Below are 24,624 nucleotides of genomic sequence, written 5' to 3' on the forward strand. Positions count from 1 at the left end.
TGGTCGCTATCCTGTCATGGCATATTTTGGGACCCTGAACTGAGCCTGTTTGTTCACTCATGTGCAAAATCAAAATGTTTGTTATACAAAAAGTTTATTGGCTGCAGGTGAAAAAGAGAAAGCAATATCCTGCATGCAAATAATAGCATGAGAAGTGGTTGTCAGGTATTTGATATTATTTCAACAACACTCAGCTGCTGGATTTGGTGCTGACTTTTTATTCTCCGTAACAGTGCAATTCAAAGTGTTTCAATAACCTCTTAACGACTAAAGGGCAACTAATTTAAATAAACTGACTACATTCTAAGGAAATCACCCAGTTCGCATAATACTGGTCTTATTAAAACAGCTGGATTCCAGTTTCTTTGCACAAAATTAACCTTTTCCTGCTATAAATCCCTTTCTGCTGCAGCACTCTCCGACCTTAAGTTACCTCACATAAAAAAGACTTTTCTAAACACTGTGAAGCAGAGAATTTAAACTTTACTGCCCAAACAGACACCTACACATGGAAGTAATAAAAAAAGTGAAAAATAGAAAAGCTAAAAATCCATAAATTCATCTGAAAGCTCTAATCTTGCTGTCTGAAGTGAAGGCGCAATAGAAAGGGAGTCTGAGTGAGATGTTACATCACCTCATTATTTCTGTGCCAGAGTCAGTGACTGTGAAACACCTGGACAACCATCTATAGCAGTTTGCCATTTAGAAAATAAATAGCAACAACAGGAAGAGGAACGGAAAGGGGAGAGGTGCATAATGTAGATGCAAATCCTGATCTTTGCCTCTCAAATTATCAGATGTCACTCTTCACGACTTGTAAATAAACACACAATAAATATGCCCCACGTTCCGTGCCAGCATACACTCGCGTCTTAAAATACCGCAGCTCTGACGACTGAGATAGTACTGCTCATCAGATTTATGCGTGAGCAAACCCAGTCTAAATTTGCACCCAGTGAGCCAACTTACGCAAGCCTCCCTGGTCTCCCTCCTGTCTATACAATGGCTTAAAAATCTCACAGTTCTCAAAGCATCCCTGCTCTCCCCAGATCCCCACCCCCACACTATACACTACAACTTCGGCACTATTCTTGTACCAGCCCCCGTCGTTGTGGCACAAAAATACCAGCACCTCCAAGAACAGACGCCAAGCCTGTCAGAGCATCATCACATCCCACAGGACAGCTGAGGGGGGAGAGGAGGGAGGATGGCGTGAAGAAAAGAGGGGAGGAGAGCAGGTGGAAGGATGAGCACAGCTGCTGTCGAGAGAGAAGAATCAACAGAGAAAATACAGACTTTATACGAGGAAGAGGACACAGTTTACGGTTTTATCCTGGCAGATCAGCCGCAAACTGTTTCTCTTTATCTTGATATGAAGGCTCCCGCCTGAGCTGCTGCTCTTCTCGGGAAGTGTGGGCTGTGGTGCCACAATATTTACAAGGATCATTAGAGATACCAAATCAATCAGAATAACTTCTAAAAAGGTTAGTGCTCATTACCTTTTTAAGGCCTTTGGGGATTTGTTAAAGTTTTAACGGTTATCTCAGTTCTGCCTCGTGGGTGTCTCAGGGAAATAAAAATGTCTGTAAAGCTGTAATTATTGAAGAATGAACAGAAATGTACTTGTAGTGCTGTGCAAAAGTCTTGAGCCAGCCCTCATTTCTTTGTAGTTTGTTTTGGAAAATGGAAAATAGGTGCAGCGATTCATTAAAACATGTAAACCAACGTGCTAATACAGTATATAAGTGAACTCTCTTAGGCAGGCTTTCCTGTAAATTCTTTAAGTAGTCTTCAGGAATAGTTCTCCAGACTTTCAAAGCTCCTCTTTGGATATTGGTTTTTTTCTTTTTGCTCTGTTCTCTGTCAAGATGATCCCACAATGCTACAATAATATCGAGGTCGGGGCTCTGGGGAGGCCAATCCATGACTGATAGTGTTTCATTCTGTGTTCTTCTATCCAGGTCTGCTTTTACTACCTTGGCCTGTGTGTTTGGGTTCATTGTCAAGCTGAAAAATGAAGGGATTGCCCATCAGATGCTTTCCACATGTTACTGCATGGTGGTTCAAAATATGACCATAATTTTCTGTGTTTATAATTCCATCAGTTTTGTTGAGATCTTTAACAGCACTATCTTAAATGCAGCTCCAAACCATGACACAGTCTCCACCGTGTTTTAGACATGGCTGTGTGCTCTGACTGTTGTACCTCTCTCTTGACCTTCTCAGTATATACTGATGGCAACATGAACCAAAAATCACTCCATCAAACCCGCTGCCACTGATTTTCCGTCCAATTCTTGTATAATGTGGCATACTTCGACCTTTTCTCCCCGTTTTCCTGTCTTAAGAATAGTTTCTTTGACAGCCACCCTTCCACTGAGACCATTTCTGATGAGGCTTCAGTTATCAGAAAGTGGTCCTGGGTCAGGTCTTTGCTTGGTTTTTCCCCTCTAGCGCTTAAAGACGTGACCTTCGGTTACTATTCATCTCATGAATATAGTTTTATAGGTCCGAGACTTCTTCTGTGCTCCGCTTGCCGGGTTTCCTCAGATTTTTTTAAGGCTACACTGAACAGGATGTCGACATGCTGAAAATGTGGGATCGGATATCTGGGGAAGAATTGCCATATAAAGATATGATGACTGTTTTTCCACTGACGAATATATCTGGATATAACATGTATTTTTAGTTATTTTACTTAAATTATTTACTATTTTATGAATTATTTTTTCTCTATTCTTTCTAATTTTATCTGCTGTCTTCTAAATATGAACTGAAGCAATAAATGTAATAAACTTTAATCAGTAAAAACAAATCATGGTCCCCAGATAATGGATCCCCATCACTTGTGTGTAGCCTCCTGACTTTTCTTCTCACACCACCATGAAATTCACATTTGCAGTTTTGAGTAAAATGGCTCAGATATTTCATTATCGTGAACTTTGGTGCACACATTCATGATCCCTGTGTTATCAGCTGGCTCAAAGTTCACGGAGGTAAATTCATTTGATTCAGTTAAACTGATAGGAAATACACAGTGATCAAATCTTTAAAAGAGAAACGTTTAGCCCCAAACCACACCTAAAAGTATATGCTTATCGGCTGTACACAACAGCTAATATTAGCTAACTAAGCCTTTTAAACAATTAACTGAGTGCCTACAGGTGTGCTCCTCCACCTGTTACACAAAGAAAGGAAGAGGTCTGCGACCCTAGACTTTATTGAGGCTCAGTTCAATATGAGAGTAAAGTGGTCCTTTAGTAAATATCACAAATCCTGGATGAGAGTTAATAGGAAATTTGTCATGAAGTGTGAAGTGAGGAGGACCCGAATGCAGGACTCAGGCAGACAAAATAACAGGAAGCAAGACTTTTACTCGGCTGAAGGCAAAATCTGAAAATCTAACAGCACACGAGGGGAGCCAGACAGACGCTAAGACAGAGACTGCCGGGGACGGAGTTGGGATTAATCACAAGAGGGGAAAGTGACTAAGAACAGGTGAAAACAATCAAGGCAGTCAGACACACAGGAAGTCAAAACTGCAACAAGACACCAGAGAAAACTATCAAAGTTTAACAGGAAACAAAATGGACACGAAAACTCAAATATAAGACGATACAAAGAAAAATTGAGGTGGTACGAATAACCAAAGATGGAAACCAATATGATATAATAAAAATGAATTAATCACATGAAGAATAATCTGAAAGCAGGAAGCCAAAGCTTTCATACGCAAAACAGTAAACGCAAATAATAGAAAATAAGAATCCAAACCTCAAAAAAAATAACCATTCCCAGGTACATGCAGTGCTGCTGAAGGACTCAGTAACCATCAGCTTCTGCCTGATTCATTCTTTACAAACTAAATGAAGTTTTTCTCTCACTTTTCTGCGAAACATCAGCATGACACATCGTCTTTCTGTTAGCACAATGTCGTTTTGCACCATTGTGCCTCACTGCAGGCTCCAGAAGCTGCAAACCTGGCTGCACGCTCTCAGTTTTGTTTCTTGTTGCTTGTTTTATAAACCCTCTCCAGGATAAAAACACTCAGATAAGAGGAAGCCACACGGTTTGAAAGCAGGAAAATAAATAAATAACTATATAAAGTAGGTGTTGGTGAAGAAGAGGCCGTACACAGAGAGCAATCGTAAGAACCACTCTCTATGGGTCCTTCCTGTCTGCCTCTCTCCTCTCCCTTGCTTTTGTCGCCTCCTCTCTCTATCACAATGTAAATGGACGGTTGCCGAGGGCAACCTGTGTGTACTCACCTAAGGATGAACAGGAGGTGGTGTGTGAGTAAAGGGGCTATTAATAGCAGCATGTGTAGAAAGGACATTTGCTCGCTTGCATGCGCATGAGTGTGTGCGCACCTGTGTGTGTGTTTGAGAGAGAGAGAGTGAGAGCAGCCAGCATGTACCAGCAGGAGGAGGAGGATGCAGATTGTGAGACTCAGACACTTACTAGAGAGAACAGGAGGGTGGAGAAAGGGTGAGGGATGGATGGAGGGAGTAAGGGAACGTAGTGGAGGAGGGGGCGAATGTGTGTTGACGCTGTACGTGGCGTCAGTGTGATAAGAATAGAGATGGTGCGTGTAGCTGAGACATCACCCTCACACCCTCGGTGGGGCAGGCAGTACTCGCTCTGAATGTGTGTGTGTGTTAATAAGTGCATATATCTCAGGGTACGCTTGTGTGTGAGTGGATGAGTAAGGTGTTGGGGTTGAAGTGTGTTTTTCTTTTCACCATGTGGGTAATTGAAGTCATCTGTACCATTTAATTCAATTGTAAGAATTAGAAACATATTTTCTTTTGCCATTTCAAAATCATTTTGACACTTTTATGTTCTGAAAGAGGGAAGTGAGAGCTTTTTAAAACATTTTTTGTCGCTGTTTGACGCAAAAGACAAAAGCACGGAGGACATATCGGTTCTAAAACTGCTTTTATTACATGTGGAGTAACATAACTGGATTTGATTACAAATTGTAGGACTACTCAGTTAAGCAAGAATGCAAGAATACAACAGCACAGCAAGCGAGAGCAGCTTCTCTCATATTTCTCCGGTAGCTCATCGGGGTCCGTGTGGAACAGCTTTTCATGAAACGCCGTCACACTGTCAGAAACTGAAGCAGCCACTGCGGATTGACACGAGCAGAAAATGAAAAGCCTGTTCAGGTCCGGGGTCAGTGCATAACTGAGCATGTTTGATACTCACAGAGTTGATCCCTCTGTCTTTCACCTCCTGGCTGGTCTCAGACTCATACAGAGCTGGGGGAAAAGGGGAGGAGATGACCGCATGTGATATATTTGCAGAGGCTCAACACTCGACTCATCAGAGCCAGATGGTTTTCACTGAGGTGGCCAAGTTGAGACCACGTACTTACATCAGGGCATCTGGCACGATAGCTGATATCTTGTTTGTTCTTTTTGTTTTTAACTAATTCATTAATTTTTCTATTTATTAAAAATCTCTCTTATTTCATTATACAAGCATGATTGCCATGCGGAGGTACACTTTAAGTTAACTGGGATTTTCTTAATTGAACCATCACTTGATATATAAATAAAAAAGAAGATATTCTAAATTTTACTGGACACTTCATCAGGTACACTTTACTTTTACCACGTTGGACCTCTACTTCCTTGACAACCCCTTTAATTTTTTTATGGCCCGAACTCAACAAGGTGCTATTTGTCGGCTGCACATACATGATGTGAATCTCCTGGGCCATCGCATCCCAAAGGCGCTCTATGATTTGAGCTTTATGACATGATGTGTTATCCTTCTAAAAGCAACCATCAGTAGAAAGAGGAGTGAACGACCCTCTTTGAAGTGAGGGGGTGGCTTACAACACCAACTGTCTGCCATTTGTAATAGAGTTTTGACATCCCTTCCCAGACGCCTTAACGCCCACTCAAATCTCGGAGCATTTGTTCTGAGTTAGTCATGTAGTAAGGTGGAGCAAGGTCTCCCAGCGGGTTCACCCGAAACCTTGGCTGATTGTTACCCACACCCGTTTTCACACCTGGATTTGTGGGATTAGGCAGTGGAGCAATAGGCCAAAAATAATGGGTGAAAGCCAACAGCCTAAAAAGTGTGATCGCGATTGAAGAACGTGGCTCAGTGGCTCTGATATATAAGCCTGTCCATGTAGGCTACATATGTTAATGACAGGGTTTTAAGCTGAATTCTAAATTTCTCTGAGAACCAATAAGGAATAGATGTACAATGCAGGATGGATCCATACTTTCATGACGTTTACTCCAAACTGTGACCATACTATCTTAATGTTGCAGCAGAAATCAAGATGCATTAGGCCAGGCAACATTTTTCCAAACTTCTGTCTAGCCTTGTTGAGCCTGTGAGAATTGTAGCCTTAGTTTACAGAGGGGCTCTCAGTGTGGTAACAAGTGGTTATTTAAGTTACTGTCCTGTCATTTTGAAGCGATCTGTCCATTTTCATCTTACCTCTTATATCAACAAGGTATTTTCATGCAGGGAACTGCTGCTCACTGGATATTTTCCCTTTTTTGAACCATTCTCTGTAAACCCTAGAGGTGGGTTTTTTTTTTGGAAACTCTCAGTACATGAACGGTTTCTCAAATACACTACCAGCAAAAATCTTCCCCCATTCTGATGCTCAGTTTGGATTTCAGCAGGTCATCTTGACCGTGTCTACATGCCTGATTGCACTGAGTTGCATTAGTTGTGCACAATAACAGTAATGGATGCGCTAACATAGCACAGTAGAGTGCACATGGATGATAGATGCACACACAAGTGTGTGTTTGTGTGTGTTACCAAAAAGCTTGCGCAGCCTGGTGACACATGACAAAAAGCCGTGGAAGGGCATGTCCAGCTCTCCAGATGTGAACCGCTCAGACAGCAGCTCAACCACCTTGTTATCGCACTGGAATCCTGGAAAACAGGGAAGAGCGAAGGTGTAAACCCAAACTGTGTGTGTGTGTGTGTGTGTGTGTACATTTTTAGACATCTTTTTGAGGACAGAAATCTGGCATGTCACTATACTTGTGGTGACCACCAGTCACTTATGGGGACAAAATGCCCGTCCTCACAAGTTTGAAGGCATTTTTGAGGCTCAAAATGCAGTTTTAGTGTCAGGGTTACAATTAGGTTACGGTTAGGTTTAGTCTAAAGGTTAGGCATTCATTTTTGATGGATAGGGGCTAGGGTTAGAGTAAACAACTAGGGAAAGCCTAATGTCAATTAGATGTCCTCACTAAGATATGAAAATGAGTGTGTGTGTGTGTGTGTGTGTGTGTGTGTGTGTGTGTGTGTGTGTGTGTGTGTGTGTGTGTGTGCGCGTGTGTGTGTGCATACCAACAGCCTGCAGTGCTGAGCTGAGTTCAAAGCGGCTCATGCTTCCAGAAGAATCCTCATCAAACTGAGAAAAGATGGACTGAAAAACAGAGCAGCATCAGTAACACTGACATGACTCTCATCCGCACACACACACAGACACACACATGTGCGCACAGAGTGAGCTGTACCTGCAGATTGCGCACACTGGCCAGCAGGGTTCCTGCTTGCTCACGGCTGAGAGCGCAGCGCCCTTTAGTCTGCCAGCAGAGTTTAAGGACATCTCAACAGGACAGAAGACAGAGAGATAAAGTTATAAGGAAGGAGTGCGATAGTGAACAGCAGGGTGAAACAATGACTCAGCTGCAGAAGTCAGCAAGCGTCTGCCCCGAGGAAGCGTGAAACCAGCAAAGGTCAGTCTGTTTTCTAACAGCTGCAGCTGTAACGTGAAGAACACGAGGACGTGCCTACAGCGCAGACGGTGTCAGCAAGGATCGCAGTGCACCGCAAGCAAAAAGACTGGTATGCGAGTGATGTTAAAGAATAAACTGAGGACAAAAGGATACATCCTCTCCAAAGATGAGCTCTCTGCACGTCTCCAAAGGCAGATGGTAATCTTTCTCAAGAACTGTGATTAGGGAAGAAAGGCACAGATTGATGGAGAGGGAGAAAACAAGGGTTTAAATTGGATCTAGCAGAGGAAAGGTGAAGGTGAGGACAAGTGTCGTCACTTTTCATTACTCAACTGAGTTCAATTTACTTCATCTGACTGTGTATGAGCCTCTGTCTAGACTGGCGACCTCTGTGGCTGCACTGTTCAAACCTATGAAGGAGCTGCTTTGCTCCCATCTGGTGGCCACTGTAGGTATTACACATAAATACAGACACTACTACAACTGACTTCTGGTAATGCAGTGGATGCTCTGACCTGAGTTGAACAGCTTCATGATGTCTTTGACGTTCAGCCTGTCATCCTGCACGCAAGACACAGTTGAGAAACAGTTTTTTTTTTAAAAAAGCTTCAAAGCTTTCTTTACTTTGTGAGCCTGAAGTGTTTGAGTGCTATGATTCTTACTAGGCCAGCCTGCTTGTCAAAAGTCATCTCCACTCTCTCTTGATCCTTTGAGGAGACAGGAGCGGTCATCACCTGATAGAAAAACAAAACAAATATAAACATACTACAGCTTTTAGCACCTGTTAGCATCTAGTACTGTAGTGTGTACCGAAGAAGTCTGTGAACTCACTTGTGAGAAGCTGGAGGTGCAGGCAAAGTCTTGAGTCCTGGAACACAGAGGCCATGTCAGATTGTTGTACTTGTAAAAAATCTGGCTGACTCATTTGCACAAAAATAACTGCAGTAAAGCACTAAGATACTTTAGGCTACTTAAGTAGCACTAGCAATACTATAACAATCAGAGGTTCAGCAGTCTAATTTCTCCTTGGTCGAAAGCCAAAAAATGACTCACAATGCATAATGACTGCAAAGCGCCTGCACGCCTGTTATTATCTTATGTAACCTGATAGAAATATAGGTATTCCTGGACTTCGGGGTCTCTACTGTTAATACTCCTGCAGGAAACTTCATCAGTTTTTTTAACTGACTCATTTAAACTGAGCGTGTGCAGATTTAATTGCATAAACACACACCTGAACGCGTCAGCGTGGTTGCACAAGGCCTCTAATCTATGACCAGCAATCGTACTTTATTTTTTTTGAGCTGGCCTTTTGTTATGGGATAAAAAGTTTCCCCAAAACCTCTAACATCAGGCAGTGTACAAGAAAACAGTGCATTACTACAAGTACTTCACAGTTTAATTTACATCAGGCTAAAATAGCTTTTTTTTTCCCACAGGGTATTGGTATGGTGCCAGCTTGTTTTATAAGCTGCTTGCAGTGTTTTATATTTAACATATAATTCAGCCTCTGATAGGTACAGGGAAGTGTGGGTGACTATGACTGTGCTGTTCAGTGTGAGTGTTGCGGCAGGTGATTCAGGCGTGCAGCTGAGCCCTCGGGAAGTGAGTTTATAATTTGACAGAATATCTATGACGAGTGCAGACGCAGGGAGACGCACACACAGCGGTAATAATTCACACATGCTATCAGAGGTAGTTTTTTTTTCTGTTTTCTGACATCAGACTATGCAGAAAGTTTTTCTTTATCCTTGCTTTGGAATCTTTTGGGGAATGAAAGCTAAATTTCCTCCATCTTACTCGAGAGTGTTTCCAATCTTGGAGAAAGTGCGGACGAAGAACTCTCCAGGGATGTTGGGTCGGTAGGTGGATACCACAATGACGTAAGTACCTGGATCCAGGCGCATCTTTCTCCACACACCTCTGCAGGACAAACAGCATGTTTACTGATTGTAACAAATAAGCTAAACGATTCTATGCACAAAACACGTCACACATACCCTGCTCAAAAACATTAAGGTGATGATCGACCACTCGATCATCACAGTAAAACACAAAGTCAGATAAACTTCCCTGTTGGTCCCTTCTAGGAAGCATAAACCACTGTGAATGTATTTCACCTGCTTTGGAAATCACACAGCGTCTGTCGGAGAGGCAACAACAAGACCATCCCCCGTTCCTGTCACTGTACCTGCACCTGCTTCACATAGCTTCTCCAGAATGGCACATCCATATTTACTGTTTCTACCAGCACACTCACACAAGTATGGAGGAGATGAGGAGAGCTGGAAAGAACCATAGAACGACATCAAGGCAGCAGCAGTACCAGTATATACTCCTTTTTGTGAAGACAACCAGGAGCTCAACAAAATTATCCCCAGCAGGATGCCCACATCCTGACCAAACTGTCAGAAACAGACTTCATAAGTGTAGTTTCAGGGTCAGACCTCCTTTAACTCTTTCCCCCGATAAAGGCGGCATTTGACAACCTCCATTGTAGGCTTAATGACAAGTTTTGACACCTCAGTATATCATAAATGAAGATATGGTTTTCACCACAAGAGGTTTCAGGTTTTTCCAAGAGTCACCTGGCAGAGACCACCACACTCAGTCACTATGTTCTGGCCTGAATATTCATATTTCAAGCAGGCCTGAAATATGACAGAAGCCACTCAGCTCAGAAAAGAGCGTGATGGATTCCTCGTAGTAGTAGAGTGATCAGGACCGGATCAGGACCAGGACAGTCCCGATCAACTAGTCCAGGTAAGAGACACAAATCTGGAGTGGACATGACAAATATCAAAATGTGAAGAGGCAACGAGACCAGTGGTGCTCTCCGGTGAACTGGTCTGGAGCACAGGCATTCTGGTAGTGCTTCTGTTCCTCAATGCACCATCAAGCAGATACCAGTCCCGGGGCTGGTTGATGCCCATCTATGGACATGTCGGTCTCTCCTCATCGTTTGGTATTCCTCCACACTCTTGATGTGCCATCATTGAGTATCTGTGCAAGCTGAATGCGCTGCAGGTACTATATCATGTTACCAGTCGTGACAAAGACACTAGCAAAAAGCAAACCTGGAGAAAATCACTCAGGAGGGATGAGGAGAGAGCAATGGTCATCACCTTCAAAGTAATTTTGAATGTTGTCCTGTTGCCTCTCCAGTGCATCTGCTGTCATTTTCATTTGCTCCAAAGCAGGTGAAAGGGAATGGTTTCTGTTTCCTGACTGGACAGACCGATCTCCCTTAAGTTTAACTAACTGTGTGTTACACTTTAATAATCGAGTCTTCCCTTAACGGTTTTGAGCATATGATACAGACTGTAGCTGCTCTGGCTGACTGATTTTCTGTTGTTGTTTTTTTTAAATCTCTTTTCTGTTCAAAGTTAGCAAGAACTCAGCAAAAGATGACAAAATTCTCTTACATAAAAATTGACTTCAGAGTTAGCTCAGGTATTACTCAAAATTACGACTAAAAGTGTCTCAAACATTCACCACAGCATAAGGATCTGCAGCTGTTGGGATCATCGTGTGAACGCGTAGCTCTCTTTGTGTTTGAAAGAGCAACATGCAGTCTCTTCATAGTTTCATCTTATACCTTTGACCTTTGTACTTCCCAGAACGACACGCTGGGCGATTCTTCATAAAGAAGCTGCGGTCCAGACAAGTGTTCTGCAGTTATGTGAAAAAAAAAAAACAGTTACTGAGAAATGAAAATAGTTCTCATGTTAATTTGATTTTATATAAATTATTGATAATTGGTAGATATTCACCTCAGAAGGAACCTGGAAAAAACAAAGAATGAGTCACATGAGTGTGTCAAGAAAAAGAGTTAAGATGCTGAAACGTTAAAGCTGGATAAATATAGCACCTTATAGATGTGAAAGGCGATGTGCAGGAAGTTGAGTTTATCCCTCTGCCTTCGGTTTTTCTGCAGCAGCTCCACCAGCACCGTGCAACGTTTGACTTTCTGCTTCTGCTTCTCGGCTCTCTTCTTCGGATCTGGGGTCACAGTCGGATCTTCCATTTCATCATCGCCATCCTCGCCATCGTCCCCCACGTCGTCGTCATCGTCCTCATCCTCATTCTCGTCCTTCTCTTTGAGGACCAGCGTATACTGGGGATTTTTCCAGAATGTTTCTGGGGGGAAAAAGCAGAGACAGCAACATCTGGCAACAGAAAGGATCCCAGTAAAGCTTGAATGAACAGTGATCCAGATTTGAACCGTACTGTTATATTTGCGGCTACCGCCAGCAGAACTCCCCGGCAGCCAGCAGCCTTCGTGTTCGGTGATGGCCCAGCTGGCAGGTGTGCTTTCTTCATCATAAGAGTCTGGATTGACGCTGCAGAGCTCCACAACATCAAAGAGGTTGGAGAAGTCCTCGGCACTGATCCTAACAGAGACGGCTACTCGCATCAGAGCTCTTAAAGCCACAAGAGATTTATTCACTGGTTTAAGTTTTATGTTTCTTCTTCTTACCAGAACTCTCCGTCTTCAACGCATTTCACCTCGATCCTTTCCTTCTCTGTCGGGTCCACGTTCTCCCACTCTTTCCCCCTGCAGTCACGCACACGCAGAGACAAACTCGACATCCGTGGATGTTCTGTAAACTGCGAGTGGGTGTGCTCTCTTTGTGTAACATGCACACTCACTTGTCACTCCAGGGTCCGCAATATTCGATAAAACCCCAGGGGTTTCTCAGCCTCAGCAGCAAAATCTCATCTGATGGTTTTGTCAACTAAAATTTAAACAACAACAACAAAAAAGAAGCTTATAAAACACACATGAAGTCTTATTTTGAAAGGATAATTTTTCACTATGTTGTTATTTACATCAAGATTCGAGAAAAAGTCTTAAAATGTATAATTCCATGAAAAAAATGATCAGACTATGAAAGTGCTGTGTAAGATCTAGTCTGTTTACAAGAACAGATCATAGTAGACTGACAGACATTAAATTACAATAAAGTTGATTGTTCTGTAATCAGTCCCATTTGTTTGTCTGTCTGCTTGTTAGCAGTCTAGCATCCACAGTTTTCAAGATATCGTTTTTAAATTTTGTGTGATGGTAGATACCAATAACAGCTTGAGTTGATTTAATTTAGGTGAAAATCAATAAAAAATTTATATTACCCACAATTTTGGAGGATCGTCTTCAAACTTCGCAATATTCTAGGCCTTGAGGGACATGAATACCAAGGTTGGCTAAGCATTTGAGTTCGACCTTCACTGTTAGCACCCAAGATCAAAGTTGACCTTGAGAAAAATTTCAAGAAACCATATCGAGTAACATATCGTATGAAAGGACATGGAGAGAGCTGTACAACAACCTTTTTATGTTTTCAATACGACGCCCTGCGACGTCTCGGTGACGCCAGCATCAGCATGTTGTAATAAAAACATCATAAAACATTAAAGTTTTTGTTTAGCCCTTGGAGGTAGTTGCGCTCTCTGAGTGCTCTCGTTCACCTTGATCTGTTTTTTAATTTGACGCAAGATTAGACGACGGATTATGAGTCAATTACATTCCAAGATAGGATGAAATCCAGTCAAGTTACAATAAGGAGACATGAAATATAAATGAGATTACATTTATTGTCACAATAAATTTCATCAGCTTAGAATAAAATGATATAATGTGAGATAGCGTGAAAATTGTGCTCACTAATGAGACTCATCTTCGTGATACCTTGTCAGCGTCAGTTATGGCGTAGGCATGGCCCTTTATCAGCCCCTCTCCTGTCACCTTGCCGATATCTGAGGCGCTCTTGGCCTGTGAAGACAAACACAGGTTAACATCCACGTGCGTGAGTGTCAACATCTGGAGTTTGGGGCTGAGTGTACCTGGATGAAGCAGCTGAGCAGGCTCCCTCGCGACAGAGCAGCAGCCAAGGACCTCCAGAGGACTCGAGGGGTACGAGAAGAGATCTCCAGCGAGCGGGCGATGCCTCCAGTGAAGTCCTCCATCCCCTCTGAAATGTTGCCTCCCTTCAGGCTCCCGTAAGATCCGATTAACCTACATATGGGAGGTGAGAAAAGTGGCTATCTCTGTTAGCGACATAACACAGACAGAAAAGGAGTGGGTGATCTCAGACATTACAACCCAGAAACATATGCTGGTTGTGGAAACTGACTTGGCATAGGCCTTTTCCACCAGGGCGCTCCAAAACTCATTGCGGGTGCGAGAGTAGCTGAAGAGCAGACGGCCTTCGCGTACTGGCAGCCTGTCATCCACAACCACCTCCACCCACTCACCATACTGCCAGAACTGCACAGAGGGAGGGAGAGAGAGAGAGAGAGACGGCGACAGAAGAGGGAGACGTGAGAAGAGAGGAGGAGAGGATGTAATGAGTAAGGAGGAACTGTAATGAGGAGGAAAACTGAATGAGAACCTGAACATTAGAATCAACTGATTTCTTTTGGCCAGCTGGGGGCAGCAGAAACAAACTATGAGCGATGCACAACACCCTCACCTTTAGACTGCAGTTTGTCTGTGTCAGGCTGACCTCACTGAGTGAAAGGCTCCATACTACCGTATTCTGTCTCCATGTAATCTCTCATGTTGATGTGCGAGTCATTTTTTATTACACAGTGTTCTGAGATGGAAAACTAGTCTATGTAAATACTCTAGGCTTACCGTCCCTCTGTGTAAAACAACATGCATGCTCTGCACTTTTGTTTGACCTTTTTGCAACAGAAAACAAACCTCACAAAGAGAACTTGGCAAAGTTCAGATTTCCAAAGCAATTTGTGATCATATTCAGAAGATAAGTTAGCTTTGATACTTCTGGTGACGCATTAGACCCAGAGTATTTCTAGAGAAAGTCTGAATATTGGAAACTTTTTTTTTTTTAATAATGAGAGATAAACTGACTTTTATTCTTCTGAGTTTAATTTCAGTTAGTTTGCAGAACAAAATAAAAATTGTTTCAGTTTGGTTTTATTGTTTTAAAAATGTTTAGCTTTAGCTTGGTTTTCGCTAGTCTTAGCATGTCTCCACAGTGTAGTTACCTGTTTGGCTAACTTGCAAATAGTCCTGTCCTGACACCACCCCAAATCCCTTTGGGGGATCAGTCTCATCTGGGTGGCTGTTTTGTCTAAATTTTAACTTATTAAGCATATTGGTTAGTAATTCAGTTAGCTTTCAGTCTTATCTTAATTTGCATTTCAGGTAACTGAAATGCAAGCAGTGTGGTGGTACAGTGGTTAGTAGCACTGTTGTCTCACAGCAAATAGGTCATGGGTTTCAATCCACTGGCCAGAATTTGGGTGTTGTCCATGTCCCCTTGGTTATTCCAGTTTCCTCCCAGAGTCAAAAAACGTGCACGTTCGGTTAACTAGTGAAAAACTGTAGGCGTGAATATTTGTCTGCCTCTCTGTGGTAGCCTTGTGATATGTCGGTGGCCTGTTGAGGCCACCCTGCCGTTCACACATGTAAGATCTGCTCCCCACAATACCCTGAATTAGCAGGCTGAAGAAAATCGATGAATAACTGAAATGTTTCAGTTAGTAGTTTAGTTTTTGTCAGCTACCAGTCAGTTTACGTCCAAGTAACCCTGGGAGCCGAGCAGACTGCTTTAAACACAAAGGAGATGACCAAAGACCAGTGTAAGATTATTCTGAACTGTTGCAACGACTAAATTAACTCGTGCAACAAATTTAGGAAGACTCAGCGTACCTGAATCAATGACAGGTTCATAGAGAGAAGAAAAATATAATAATAATACAATATAATCTCTGTGAAAGCACACTGTCCCGCACAACATTACTTTTTTTTTTTTTTACAATGTTTCGATTAACGTGACCTTTGTCAGTTACAGAGAAAAATTAATGATTGATGATTAAATTAAGTAATGGAAAGCACTTTAAACTGGTGTGTTGTTGCCTGTAGATAAGATCGTCTTGTCTCAATTAATGCTATAATTTAATATTATGCCTTCAACAATCAGGGGACTTATCAGCTGTCCAGATATGAAGCTTCAAAAGGTTTATAAAGGAGAATTTAAAAACAACAGCTCTTCAGGTCGTTACTGGTCATGGCTCGAGGTGTGTACCATACTGTTAACGGTGTGTACACAACAGTAGCTGAAAGCAGGCTTACACTGGTCGTTCATGGCTGGTGTGTGTGTGTGTGTACAGGTGTCCCGGGGGAGTCACTACCTGCATGTCTGAACTGCTCTCCAATTACTCTGACAGAGCAGAATCAGTTTCCAGTCCTTCCGTCCTGCTTGTTCAGTCACGCCACATTCTCCACGGCAGTCTCTAAAGGTCCAGAGCTTCGAGCCAAAACAATCACTTCCCGATGTGTCTGCTTTTGCAAGATTCACGTGTCTATGAAATTGGTATTTTATTGATCTGAGCAAGTTAGAGCCAGAGAATAAGTGTTGAACTCTCCAGATAAGAATCACCAGTTCTAATGAGCTGATAAAGATTTGGGTTTATGTTTGTTTCCCTCAAGCTGGGAGGCCTTTGTGCAGAAATGACTCCAGGATGAGTTGATACGTGTCTTAGCTGCCTTCAATAAATACCAGAGCCGTGGCACAGCAGCTTACCAAAAAGACAACTCACAGAAAACATTTCAAAGGATAGAGCCAAATCAGATAAAATATAAATTAGTTCAGGCGATCTGTCCTTAAATTTAAGGGGCGTCTAAATATAATTATGTTTGTGGAGGCCTCACATTCGTCAGAATAAATGGCTCTTCAAAGGCGCTCAAGCAGGACCAGACAAAAAGCTTTTAGTCTCGTGTTATGTTGTGCAAAACGATATGTGACCACAAACTTTGGCAAGAACAACCAGCAGATGAACTAGCTCGAGGGCCACAGACTGATGTGTTTTGTGTACATCTATGCTGAAATATGACCTAAGTTTTTGTGTGTAATGATTTAATAAAAAAAACTCGGGGAAACACTTTAATTGACACTTTTGGCTCCAGATTTGGCTGAATGCGTGATCGTGTCTTCAAATAAAGCAACTTGATACAGCGCTGGGCCTGCAAATCTGCAAATTTAAGTCAAATCTGTGCTGTCAACAACACAAGCTGTATGCAAAAACGGACGTACTCACTGTTGCCTAATGATTAGTTGAGTCCTGTCAGCTTTGAGCTGCTCGATTACCCTCATGCTGTTTTATGAACAGACATGAGAAACCTCTGCATGATTATACTAAAGTCCCCGGCCAACTTCGGGTCGGGGACAAGTTCCTGACAAGTGGAGGAGTTTAAGTATCTCGGGGTCTTTTTCACGAGTGACGGGAGAAGGGAACCAGAGATAGTAGATGGAGTCGTGCTGGTCCATCATGGTGAAGAGAGAGCTGAGCGTAAAAGCGATGCTCTCAATTTGCAGTCTACGTCCCGACCCTCACCTATGGTCACAAGCTGTGGGTAGTGACCAAAAAAACAAGATCGCAGATACAAGCACACAAATGTGCTTCCTCCAATGAGTGGCTGGCGTCTCCCTTAGAGATAGGCTGAGAAGTTCAGCCATCAGGTGGGGCTCAGAGTAGAGCCGCTGGTCCTCCACATTGCAAGAAGCCAGTTGAGGTGGTTTGAGCATCTAACAAGGATGCCTCCTGGGCGATTCCGGGTATGTCCCACCAGGAGTAGGCCCCCAGGCAAACCCAGGGCACGGTGTAGAGATTATATCTCTCGGCTGGCCTGGGAACGCCTTGGTGTTCCCCCGGACAAGCTGGAGGAGGTGGCTTTGAAGAAGGAGGCTTTGTCTGGGTTTCTCTACTTAGGCTGCTGCCCCCATGACCCGGCCCCAGATAAGTGGAGATAAAGCATACTCTGTTCGATGAGTGTCCATAACTTACAAAATGAGCTTCATGTTGTATGAAATATGACTTAAAACTGCAGTAATCCACGTTCACCTGTACTCAGAGAAACTTTTCACCAGTCTGAGTCACGTCTTCAGTTCCCAGTACAAACACGTAATGACCAAAACCAGCAGCACTGACTAACAATGGCCCGTGAGGTTAGTTTCATGGTTGTTAATATGCAAATTTTCATGGCCGTTGTTTAACGCCTGTGAATACCACTCACAGAGAGTTCCTCTCTCCACTATGTGCACATCCTCACTGAAGGAGTGGCCACTGGCCTGCAGGTGTAAACAGACTGTTGAGTACTGACCTGATGGGGCAGCTCTTCTGTGCCCTGCCGGAGGTTGTTTGGCTTCCACAAAATATAATTCATAGCGATCGTCTTGGCATTTAATTGCAAAAATTATATTAGTCTGTTTGTTTTGAGCGACCTAATACTTGGGGTGGACCCGTTTTTGGCGTGGGGATTTGAGGTTTGAATGCCACAGAGACACAGTGTTTTGAAAAGATGCATCTCAGCTATTCTGATGCTCCTGACACATAAGGCATCACCAAAGGCTTTTGCTTAGGGAGCAGTGAGCTTTCTTCTTTGGGTGCTTTCACAGCGCTCACAAAAGTTCAGCCACAATAAACCAAATTTAATCGGGGTCTCTTTGACATGATGTTCTTCCTGCTGCTTCCCTGGTTGCTGTGTCTGTGGGGATGGTGTTCGCTCTGTGTTGTAACTCCCTGATGTAATGCCCAGTTTGTGCTCCAGTGGATGATGAGAGTCAAACCTTAAATCAGTATACGCTGGTTTACAGTCCACATCGACCTTAAAATGTCCCGCATTACTGATGGTAATTGCACAGACCAAGAAAGCTAGCCTTCCGTAATAGCATGGCAAATAGGCCTCCTTTGAATTGTCTGTGGGCAATTTGCATTGAGGATAATATAGATGCTGTTTTGGGGGAAAGAGTGAGCATTGTTTCTCATTAGTAAGAAAAAGAGTCTGGTCTTACCTTGAAATGGAAGATCCCTGCGTAACGGTCGCTCAGACTTTGGTTTGGTGGCACCACCTTCATAAAGAGCGAGGGGTGCGCGGTCAGGCAGGACAGGGCAGCCAGCAGCCAGCAGTTACCTGATAAACAGGAAGAAGAGTGTGACGAGTTTAAAGGTGATCACTTTTTATATTTATTAAGTATTTCAGAGGGTGGTGGTCTCCCGCATTCATGTTAGGTAGACTGGCAGCTCTCCATCACACATGTAATCAACCACATTCTTCTCCAGCAGCCAACATCTGTTCTGTGTTGCAGATGTTGCAGTAACCGTTAGCATCTGTGTAAATCATGGAAAAACACAGACTGAGATTTAGCTTAAAAGGAAACCCAAAACGTAGACATGGAGACAGAGGCAGGCGGAGGAGGAGGGGGAATTGATCTGTGCCAGTGACATGCTCGCACACATCCGACGACACAAATCATCAATGAAGAAATCCCAGAGGTGGAGGACGAGTTTGCTGTTTTGCAGAAAACAGCCGTATAATTCATCAAAATTGGAAACAGACTGAGAAACGCATATTTTAGCTGATGCTGCAGGCTAATAAAGCTGCAGCTCGATGGGGTAACGACCCCCAGCAGATTTAGGATTTGATGACCACAAAGAGACACGACTCTTTTCCCTCTGGCTGCACATTAGATGTTTTGGTCCCTCTGAGCCTGTTTGTCCCCGTTGTACAGCTACTTCAATCGCCTGTATCCATTTAACTGGGTGTTGTGCAATCCCAGTTTGAGACATTTCAACATGACTGGTTTCATCACTCAATCCCTGTGGATTGATAATAAACAGCTGGCAGATAAAAAGATTGTTCTTGTTCCAGATGTACTCACCAAGTTGGCCCTGACAGATATCAGTGGTTGCAGTCGTGTCCTCGACAAACACAGCATTCTTACTGATTTCCTACAGAAACAGAACAAAAAGAGCACAATTTACAAGCTCTGCTGTTATAACCATGAACGTTTTACCTCCTGCGATCCCCACGTCCTCTTTAAGAAGCCATTAAACTTTGACTTTCCTACACTAATTCTACCGGAGAGTTTCCGACTCTGTCATAAACTCATTGTGGCCATGACAGGACATTTTTCAGATGGTGCCTAGTTCTTATATTTGTTTTTTGTGCTCAAATCTTAATTTCTGTGAGGAAGATGGTGGTGATATGTTTAGAATAACAAACAATATATAGAATAACTTCACTGATTGACCATTTAAGAACATTTTAATTGAAAACACCAAGTTATGTGACATTTTACAGAATCATTTATGTGGCCCTGTTTTACAAGGATTTCCCTGGAAAATATATATATTTTTAAATTACTTTTGAAGTCCAAACCTCTTTTTCTTTGTTCATGTACTTGGTTAGTTTGTGACTTGGTGTCAATATAAAACTAGATTAAGGATATGTGAATGGACATTGGGCTCTTTTCTTGATGATTTGTATAACCTTTTCCAGTTCTCCCTCACTTCGTTCTTTCTCAACTCCTTCTTCTCAAGGTTTTTCCACACCTGTGACACACCTGGTTAAATCTGTTTACACCCACATCAGCGCTGCTGAGAGCTCATGTGCAGAATGTGGGGGGAACATTTAGAAACACATACCTGAAAAACAGAGAAACTTTCTTTAACTCCAGAGTTTTTGTTTGAATCATGCTAAATAAGCCCACGAACACCTAAACCTCCGCAAAACCGCTGGCTCTTTATGCGCATGCACAACATGTCAGTGGTCAAACTTTCGCACCTTGGGTCTCTTCCATTGAATAGCCTTTTTAGGGTCCGGGTCTTCCGGTGTTCCGATGGACTTCTGCTCCGCTGGAAAGGTTGGATCAGAGAACAGCACGCCGGACTTCAGACACTCTGCCTGGAGAGTTTCAAAGTCCTGGTCCTTGAACTTGATCGGGTTCTCAGTGGAGCCCAGAGGAGCCTCGTTGTTGGTCGCCATCGTGTCAGTGGGTGCGCTGTCAGAAAAATGCTATCAGATGCTAAATGTGAGAGCTTAAATACAGTAAAAGAAAAAGCGCACACCCACCGGATCAGGCGAGGGCTGCTGGAGCGCCTCCCCGGCTCTGCCCAGCCTGGAAAGGTATGCGGGGCGCCCGGGGGACCTTCGATGCGGGAGTCGGAGTAATAACACGGTGCCAGGGGCGCCTTTGATCTCTGGAGTTTATTGTCCATCGTGCTGAGAGTGCAGACAGATGCGAAAAGGGATACGAAAAGCGGTCTGTGCAGGGACTCAGCAAGTGCCACAAAACTTCACTAAAAACTATGAAGAAACTTCAAATCTTTAAAAGTTTCTGTTTGCTTTTTGTAAAACATCCAGAACTGTGACTGCAGCACGTTTATGTTCGCGTGCGTGCAGGAAGCTTCTTTCCAGTGAGACCCAAAACACCAACAGGAATCATTTTAAACCTCTAATAAGGACGTTTGGATTTGCCAGCATGTTATTCATGCATGCCGAGAAAACCCCAGTCAGTTCTCCAACGCCAGCGCTAGGTGGCAGTGCACTCCAGTGGACGACGCACCACAGATCACTGCGGGACTCATGGTGACAGCTGATTTACTCACTGAAAGCTCTCTAAACGCGATATATAAGAGGATTGGCAAATTGAAAGAAAACCCCCGATCTTTGACCTCTCGCAGTGAGAAGATCTGCAGCAGCTCTGAGCTGCTTCCTCTCATGATGAAACATTTCAGCTGTGATGGCAGTAGTGACTTCTTCCAGGATGAAAACCCAGCTGATCACCTTTGGGCCTGCGGGAGAGTTTATGCTGCGCTTTCATCATCAAATACCAAAAAATGTGAGAACATCCCCGTGGAAGAGTGATCCTCTGTGGAGATCAGGGTGAATGAAGAGAGAGCTCCTAAGCTGCTCTGGTGCCACATGCTGATTGATTTCTGTTGGCTTTTCCTTTAATTTGACACTGCTTTATATAGTGCACTGTACTGTTTTTATTTAAAACAACAAAACTAAAGGCGACATAAGGGAATAAAAGGCAATATTATAGTTCTTTCAACAGCCTGCACTTAAACATTTATGTCCATATTGTCTGTTTGTCTGTTCTGTTGTATGTGTAGACAAAGAAAATAAAGCTGATTTTGATCCTGATTTATATAAAGTGTAAAAACTCCCTGTCAATTAAAGACTTCATGCATTGATGCAAACACATAAAAAAGACAGACTTGTTACTCCATTCATCTGGAGGATGTGCTCCAGGAGGGATCAAGGAAGCAAACAAACCACTGAACTAAAGTGATGTTTCTCCTGTTTCTAGAACATAAATATGAGACATTTCCATGTATAATCACATGTTTGCCTTTTATCTGCACAAATCTTCCTTTAGAGGAACTTTTATGACACTGAAACTGAGGTGGAACAAAAATAATCCAGCCTGCTTCACAGAAAATTGAATTGAAATCCTGACCTAAATGTCTTGAGATGCTGCCTCACCCATATGGACCCTTTTAAGCGGTATCCGGACAGGGGTGCTTTGGTTTGGCCTCCCTTTTTGTGATATGGCCTCTGAATCTGAAGTGGACATCCAATTACACCTCCTACACCCCCACCCTCCCCGAGCCCTCTGCTGTCATTCAGCGAGTTTAGGTGAATATCCACCTCCAGGAAGCTGTTGAAGCGTCTCCAGCAGTCCTTCCATCACACGCCTGATTACACCGAAAGCGAGAGACTGACCGGGACTAAACAAACAAGAAGAATAGCGACACGTATCTGCCTAATGGTCACCATTTAACTTCATTCATGGGCTCTCCATTATGTCCGCGCGGTCTTTGAGGACAGGATTATAGGAAGCCTCGGTGACAAAGGTCAGAGGGCCGACCGACACTCCCACACCTCCTTGACCCGCTCTGATCCCACGACCCCGGCACTAGCAACCCCCTGACCCGTCTCACCCTGCGCGCTGGTTAACCGGCTTTGTCCCGGCCTGTTTTCTGCTGCATCACTCACACACATCACAGCAAGCTGAAGCGGTCAGAGAGGGGACCTTAATATGCCTCAATAAGACTCGAGCCAAAGGACGTCAGTGACACACGAAGAAAAACAACCGATGGGAGTTTCTTGTAGACACAATCTGAAGTTTTGTTCTTTATTAAAAATACAACTAATTCGCCTTTCATGTCGTTTTGACTCTTCCTGGATTCCTTATCTTATTTTTATTGTGATACAGTTCTTTAATTGTGGTCTGTATTCAACTACTTTTTACATTTTTATAAATTAGTTGTTTTATTTCTGTAGTTTGTGTCCTTCTTTTCAAAGATTATCTCTTTTTTTTATTGTAATTTTGTACATTTTTAACATCATGTTATATATTATTCTTAATATGCTTCTTAATTGTAGTTCTCTTGTACTCATATGATAATAGTTTTCTCTCCAGTGTAAAATATTTTTGATTTTCATAAGTTTTTAATTTACTCAGTGACTCATTTTAATTCACTTCAGTACTTCTGAAATACTTTATATTTCAGAATTATGATGTATTTATTCATTTGATACCTTCAGGCACTGTTTTATCTTTATACAAAGTCTATGGCCAGTTTCTAAAATCTGATCAAATGATGTGAATGAAAGGTTCTTGAAGAGGTCAAAGGGTGTTTAAAATAGGATTTGGACCAATAGGAACTCTGATATGATGATGACACATCACTAATTTCTCTCCGGTGCAGTAATATGTTTACTTCAGTAAGCTGGTGAGACTGTAGCAATATTTGAGTGACTATCTTCCAGTGACCTTAAGCCCAAGGATCTAAATCTCTGTTGGGATCCTTGGAAAGACGTCTCCTCTCTTCTCGAAGTCATAAAGTTTGAGTTTGCTTGAAGTAAATTTTCATTTCGATGTGATTTTTGCGAAATTTCACATGGATGTCTCTGGTCACAATATTCAACTGCTCGTTAATGTAAATATCTAATCAGCCAATCACATGGCAGCAACTCAGTGCAATCAGGTGGCATGATGTAGTTCCGACTGAGCATCAGAATGAGGAGCAAAGATAATTTAAGAGTCTCTGAACGTGTGATGGTTGTTGGTGCCCGATGCAGTTTGGAGTAAATCCTCCCCGTTAGCAGCCTGGAAAAGATCGACCTCTCAGCTTTAATGAGGTCAGAGCTATCTGACTGTTAGAGAGCTTCAGTGTCTGAGCTGGACTTGCTTTTAAATAGGTCTGGAGAGTTTAGGGTTACAACACGAAAATTACCATTAGCAGTTGCGTTATGGCCTCGTGCTGATATTTGGGAGAGAGCTTGCTCATTGTTGTGGTTCTGGCTTTGGAACTAATTGTTCTTGGGTTCAGAAAATATGCCTCTATTTTCCACAGTGTGGCGGAGAATGAACGATGGAATTAAGGCCGACTTTCTCTGAAGTTTTCTTCTTTTCGTCCTCTGTTTTGTCACTTTTGCTAAAATGCATAAAAAAGGTTCATTCTGGCTGAACTCCCATTTACTTGATTCTGCTGCGGTTCATGATTGTCTGTCACATCTGTAGCAGCAGCTGACCACTCAACACCCTTGTACTGATTATGAGAAGGACTCTAGGAAACTTTTTTTCACCATACTTTGCGGTGCCACAATACTGGCTAATCTCTCTCCAGATCCAGTTTCTGGTGTTGCTGTCTCCCATTGTTTGTCTCCTTCCACACTTCCTTACGTCCTTCTCCCAAGAGCATCTCCTGCTCTACAGGCAGACGACAAATCTGCAGCTACTCTGTGACGTCGTCACATCAACATGAACCAAAATGTCTGAGGTATGTTTCTGTCACGAAGAATTAAAGCAGTCATGAAGATAAATTGGCTCCTATGCCATGGTAGCAAAGTGTACCCAATAAAGCTGATCTATGTTTCTTTAGATTGCCATCAGTGGTGACTCTCTGCAGCGTCTTTGCTCCTCTGTAATGTTTACCCGACTAAATATGCTTCACTGGACCTTGCAGCATTTAATTAAGGCTCAGTTGCATTGATGCATCACATCATGCAAAAATTATGAAGACAAACATATTTGAAAAAGCACATTTTTGTGAAAAACAAACCTGTAGAGCT

At 42.8% G+C, this 24,624-nt stretch overlaps 1 protein-coding gene across 1 annotated transcript; it reads right to left on the reverse strand.

Moving 5' to 3' along the window:
* Positions 1 to 4,921: 4,921 nt before the first annotated feature.
* capn12 (calpain 12) lies at positions 4,922 to 21,611 on the reverse strand. Its single transcript, XM_026192729.1, has 23 exons — positions 20,611 to 21,611; positions 20,323 to 20,539; positions 19,418 to 19,487; positions 18,551 to 18,669; positions 13,865 to 13,998; positions 13,575 to 13,746; positions 13,420 to 13,503; positions 12,384 to 12,469; positions 12,211 to 12,288; positions 11,961 to 12,124; positions 11,602 to 11,870; positions 11,504 to 11,515; positions 11,329 to 11,402; positions 9,531 to 9,653; positions 8,562 to 8,598; positions 8,393 to 8,464; positions 8,246 to 8,291; positions 7,884 to 7,945; positions 7,509 to 7,577; positions 7,339 to 7,417; positions 6,799 to 6,915; positions 5,212 to 5,264; positions 4,922 to 5,131 (listed from the first exon to the last, which is right to left on the reverse strand). The coding sequence occupies exons 1-23, from the start codon at positions 20,754 to 20,756 to the stop codon at positions 5,105 to 5,107; spliced, it is 2,310 nt and encodes a 769-aa protein (XP_026048514.1). The 5' UTR covers positions 20,757 to 21,611; the 3' UTR covers positions 4,922 to 5,104.
* Positions 21,612 to 24,624: the final 3,013 nt, after the last annotated feature.

Source organism: Astatotilapia calliptera, chromosome 14, assembly GCF_900246225.1.
Source record: "Astatotilapia calliptera chromosome 14, fAstCal1.2, whole genome shotgun sequence".
Lineage (NCBI taxonomy): Eukaryota > Metazoa > Chordata > Actinopteri > Cichliformes > Cichlidae > Astatotilapia > Astatotilapia calliptera.

What these genes read in the sequence shown, in the direction of transcription:
- capn12 (XM_026192729.1), bottom strand. Translation starts at nt 20,756, where the DNA reads ATGGACAATAAACTCCAGAGATCAAAGGCGCCCCTGGCACCGTGTTAT. An exon ending in TTCAATGGAAGAGACCCAAG is followed by an intron (nt 19,488 to 20,322) that starts GTGCGAAAGTTT and finishes CTGTTTCTGTAG; the next exon opens with GAAATCAGTAAGAATGCTGT. An exon ending in TATCTGTCAGGGCCAACTTG is followed by an intron (nt 18,670 to 19,417) that starts GTGAGTACATCT and finishes CCTGTTTATCAG; the next exon opens with GTAACTGCTGGCTGCTGGCT.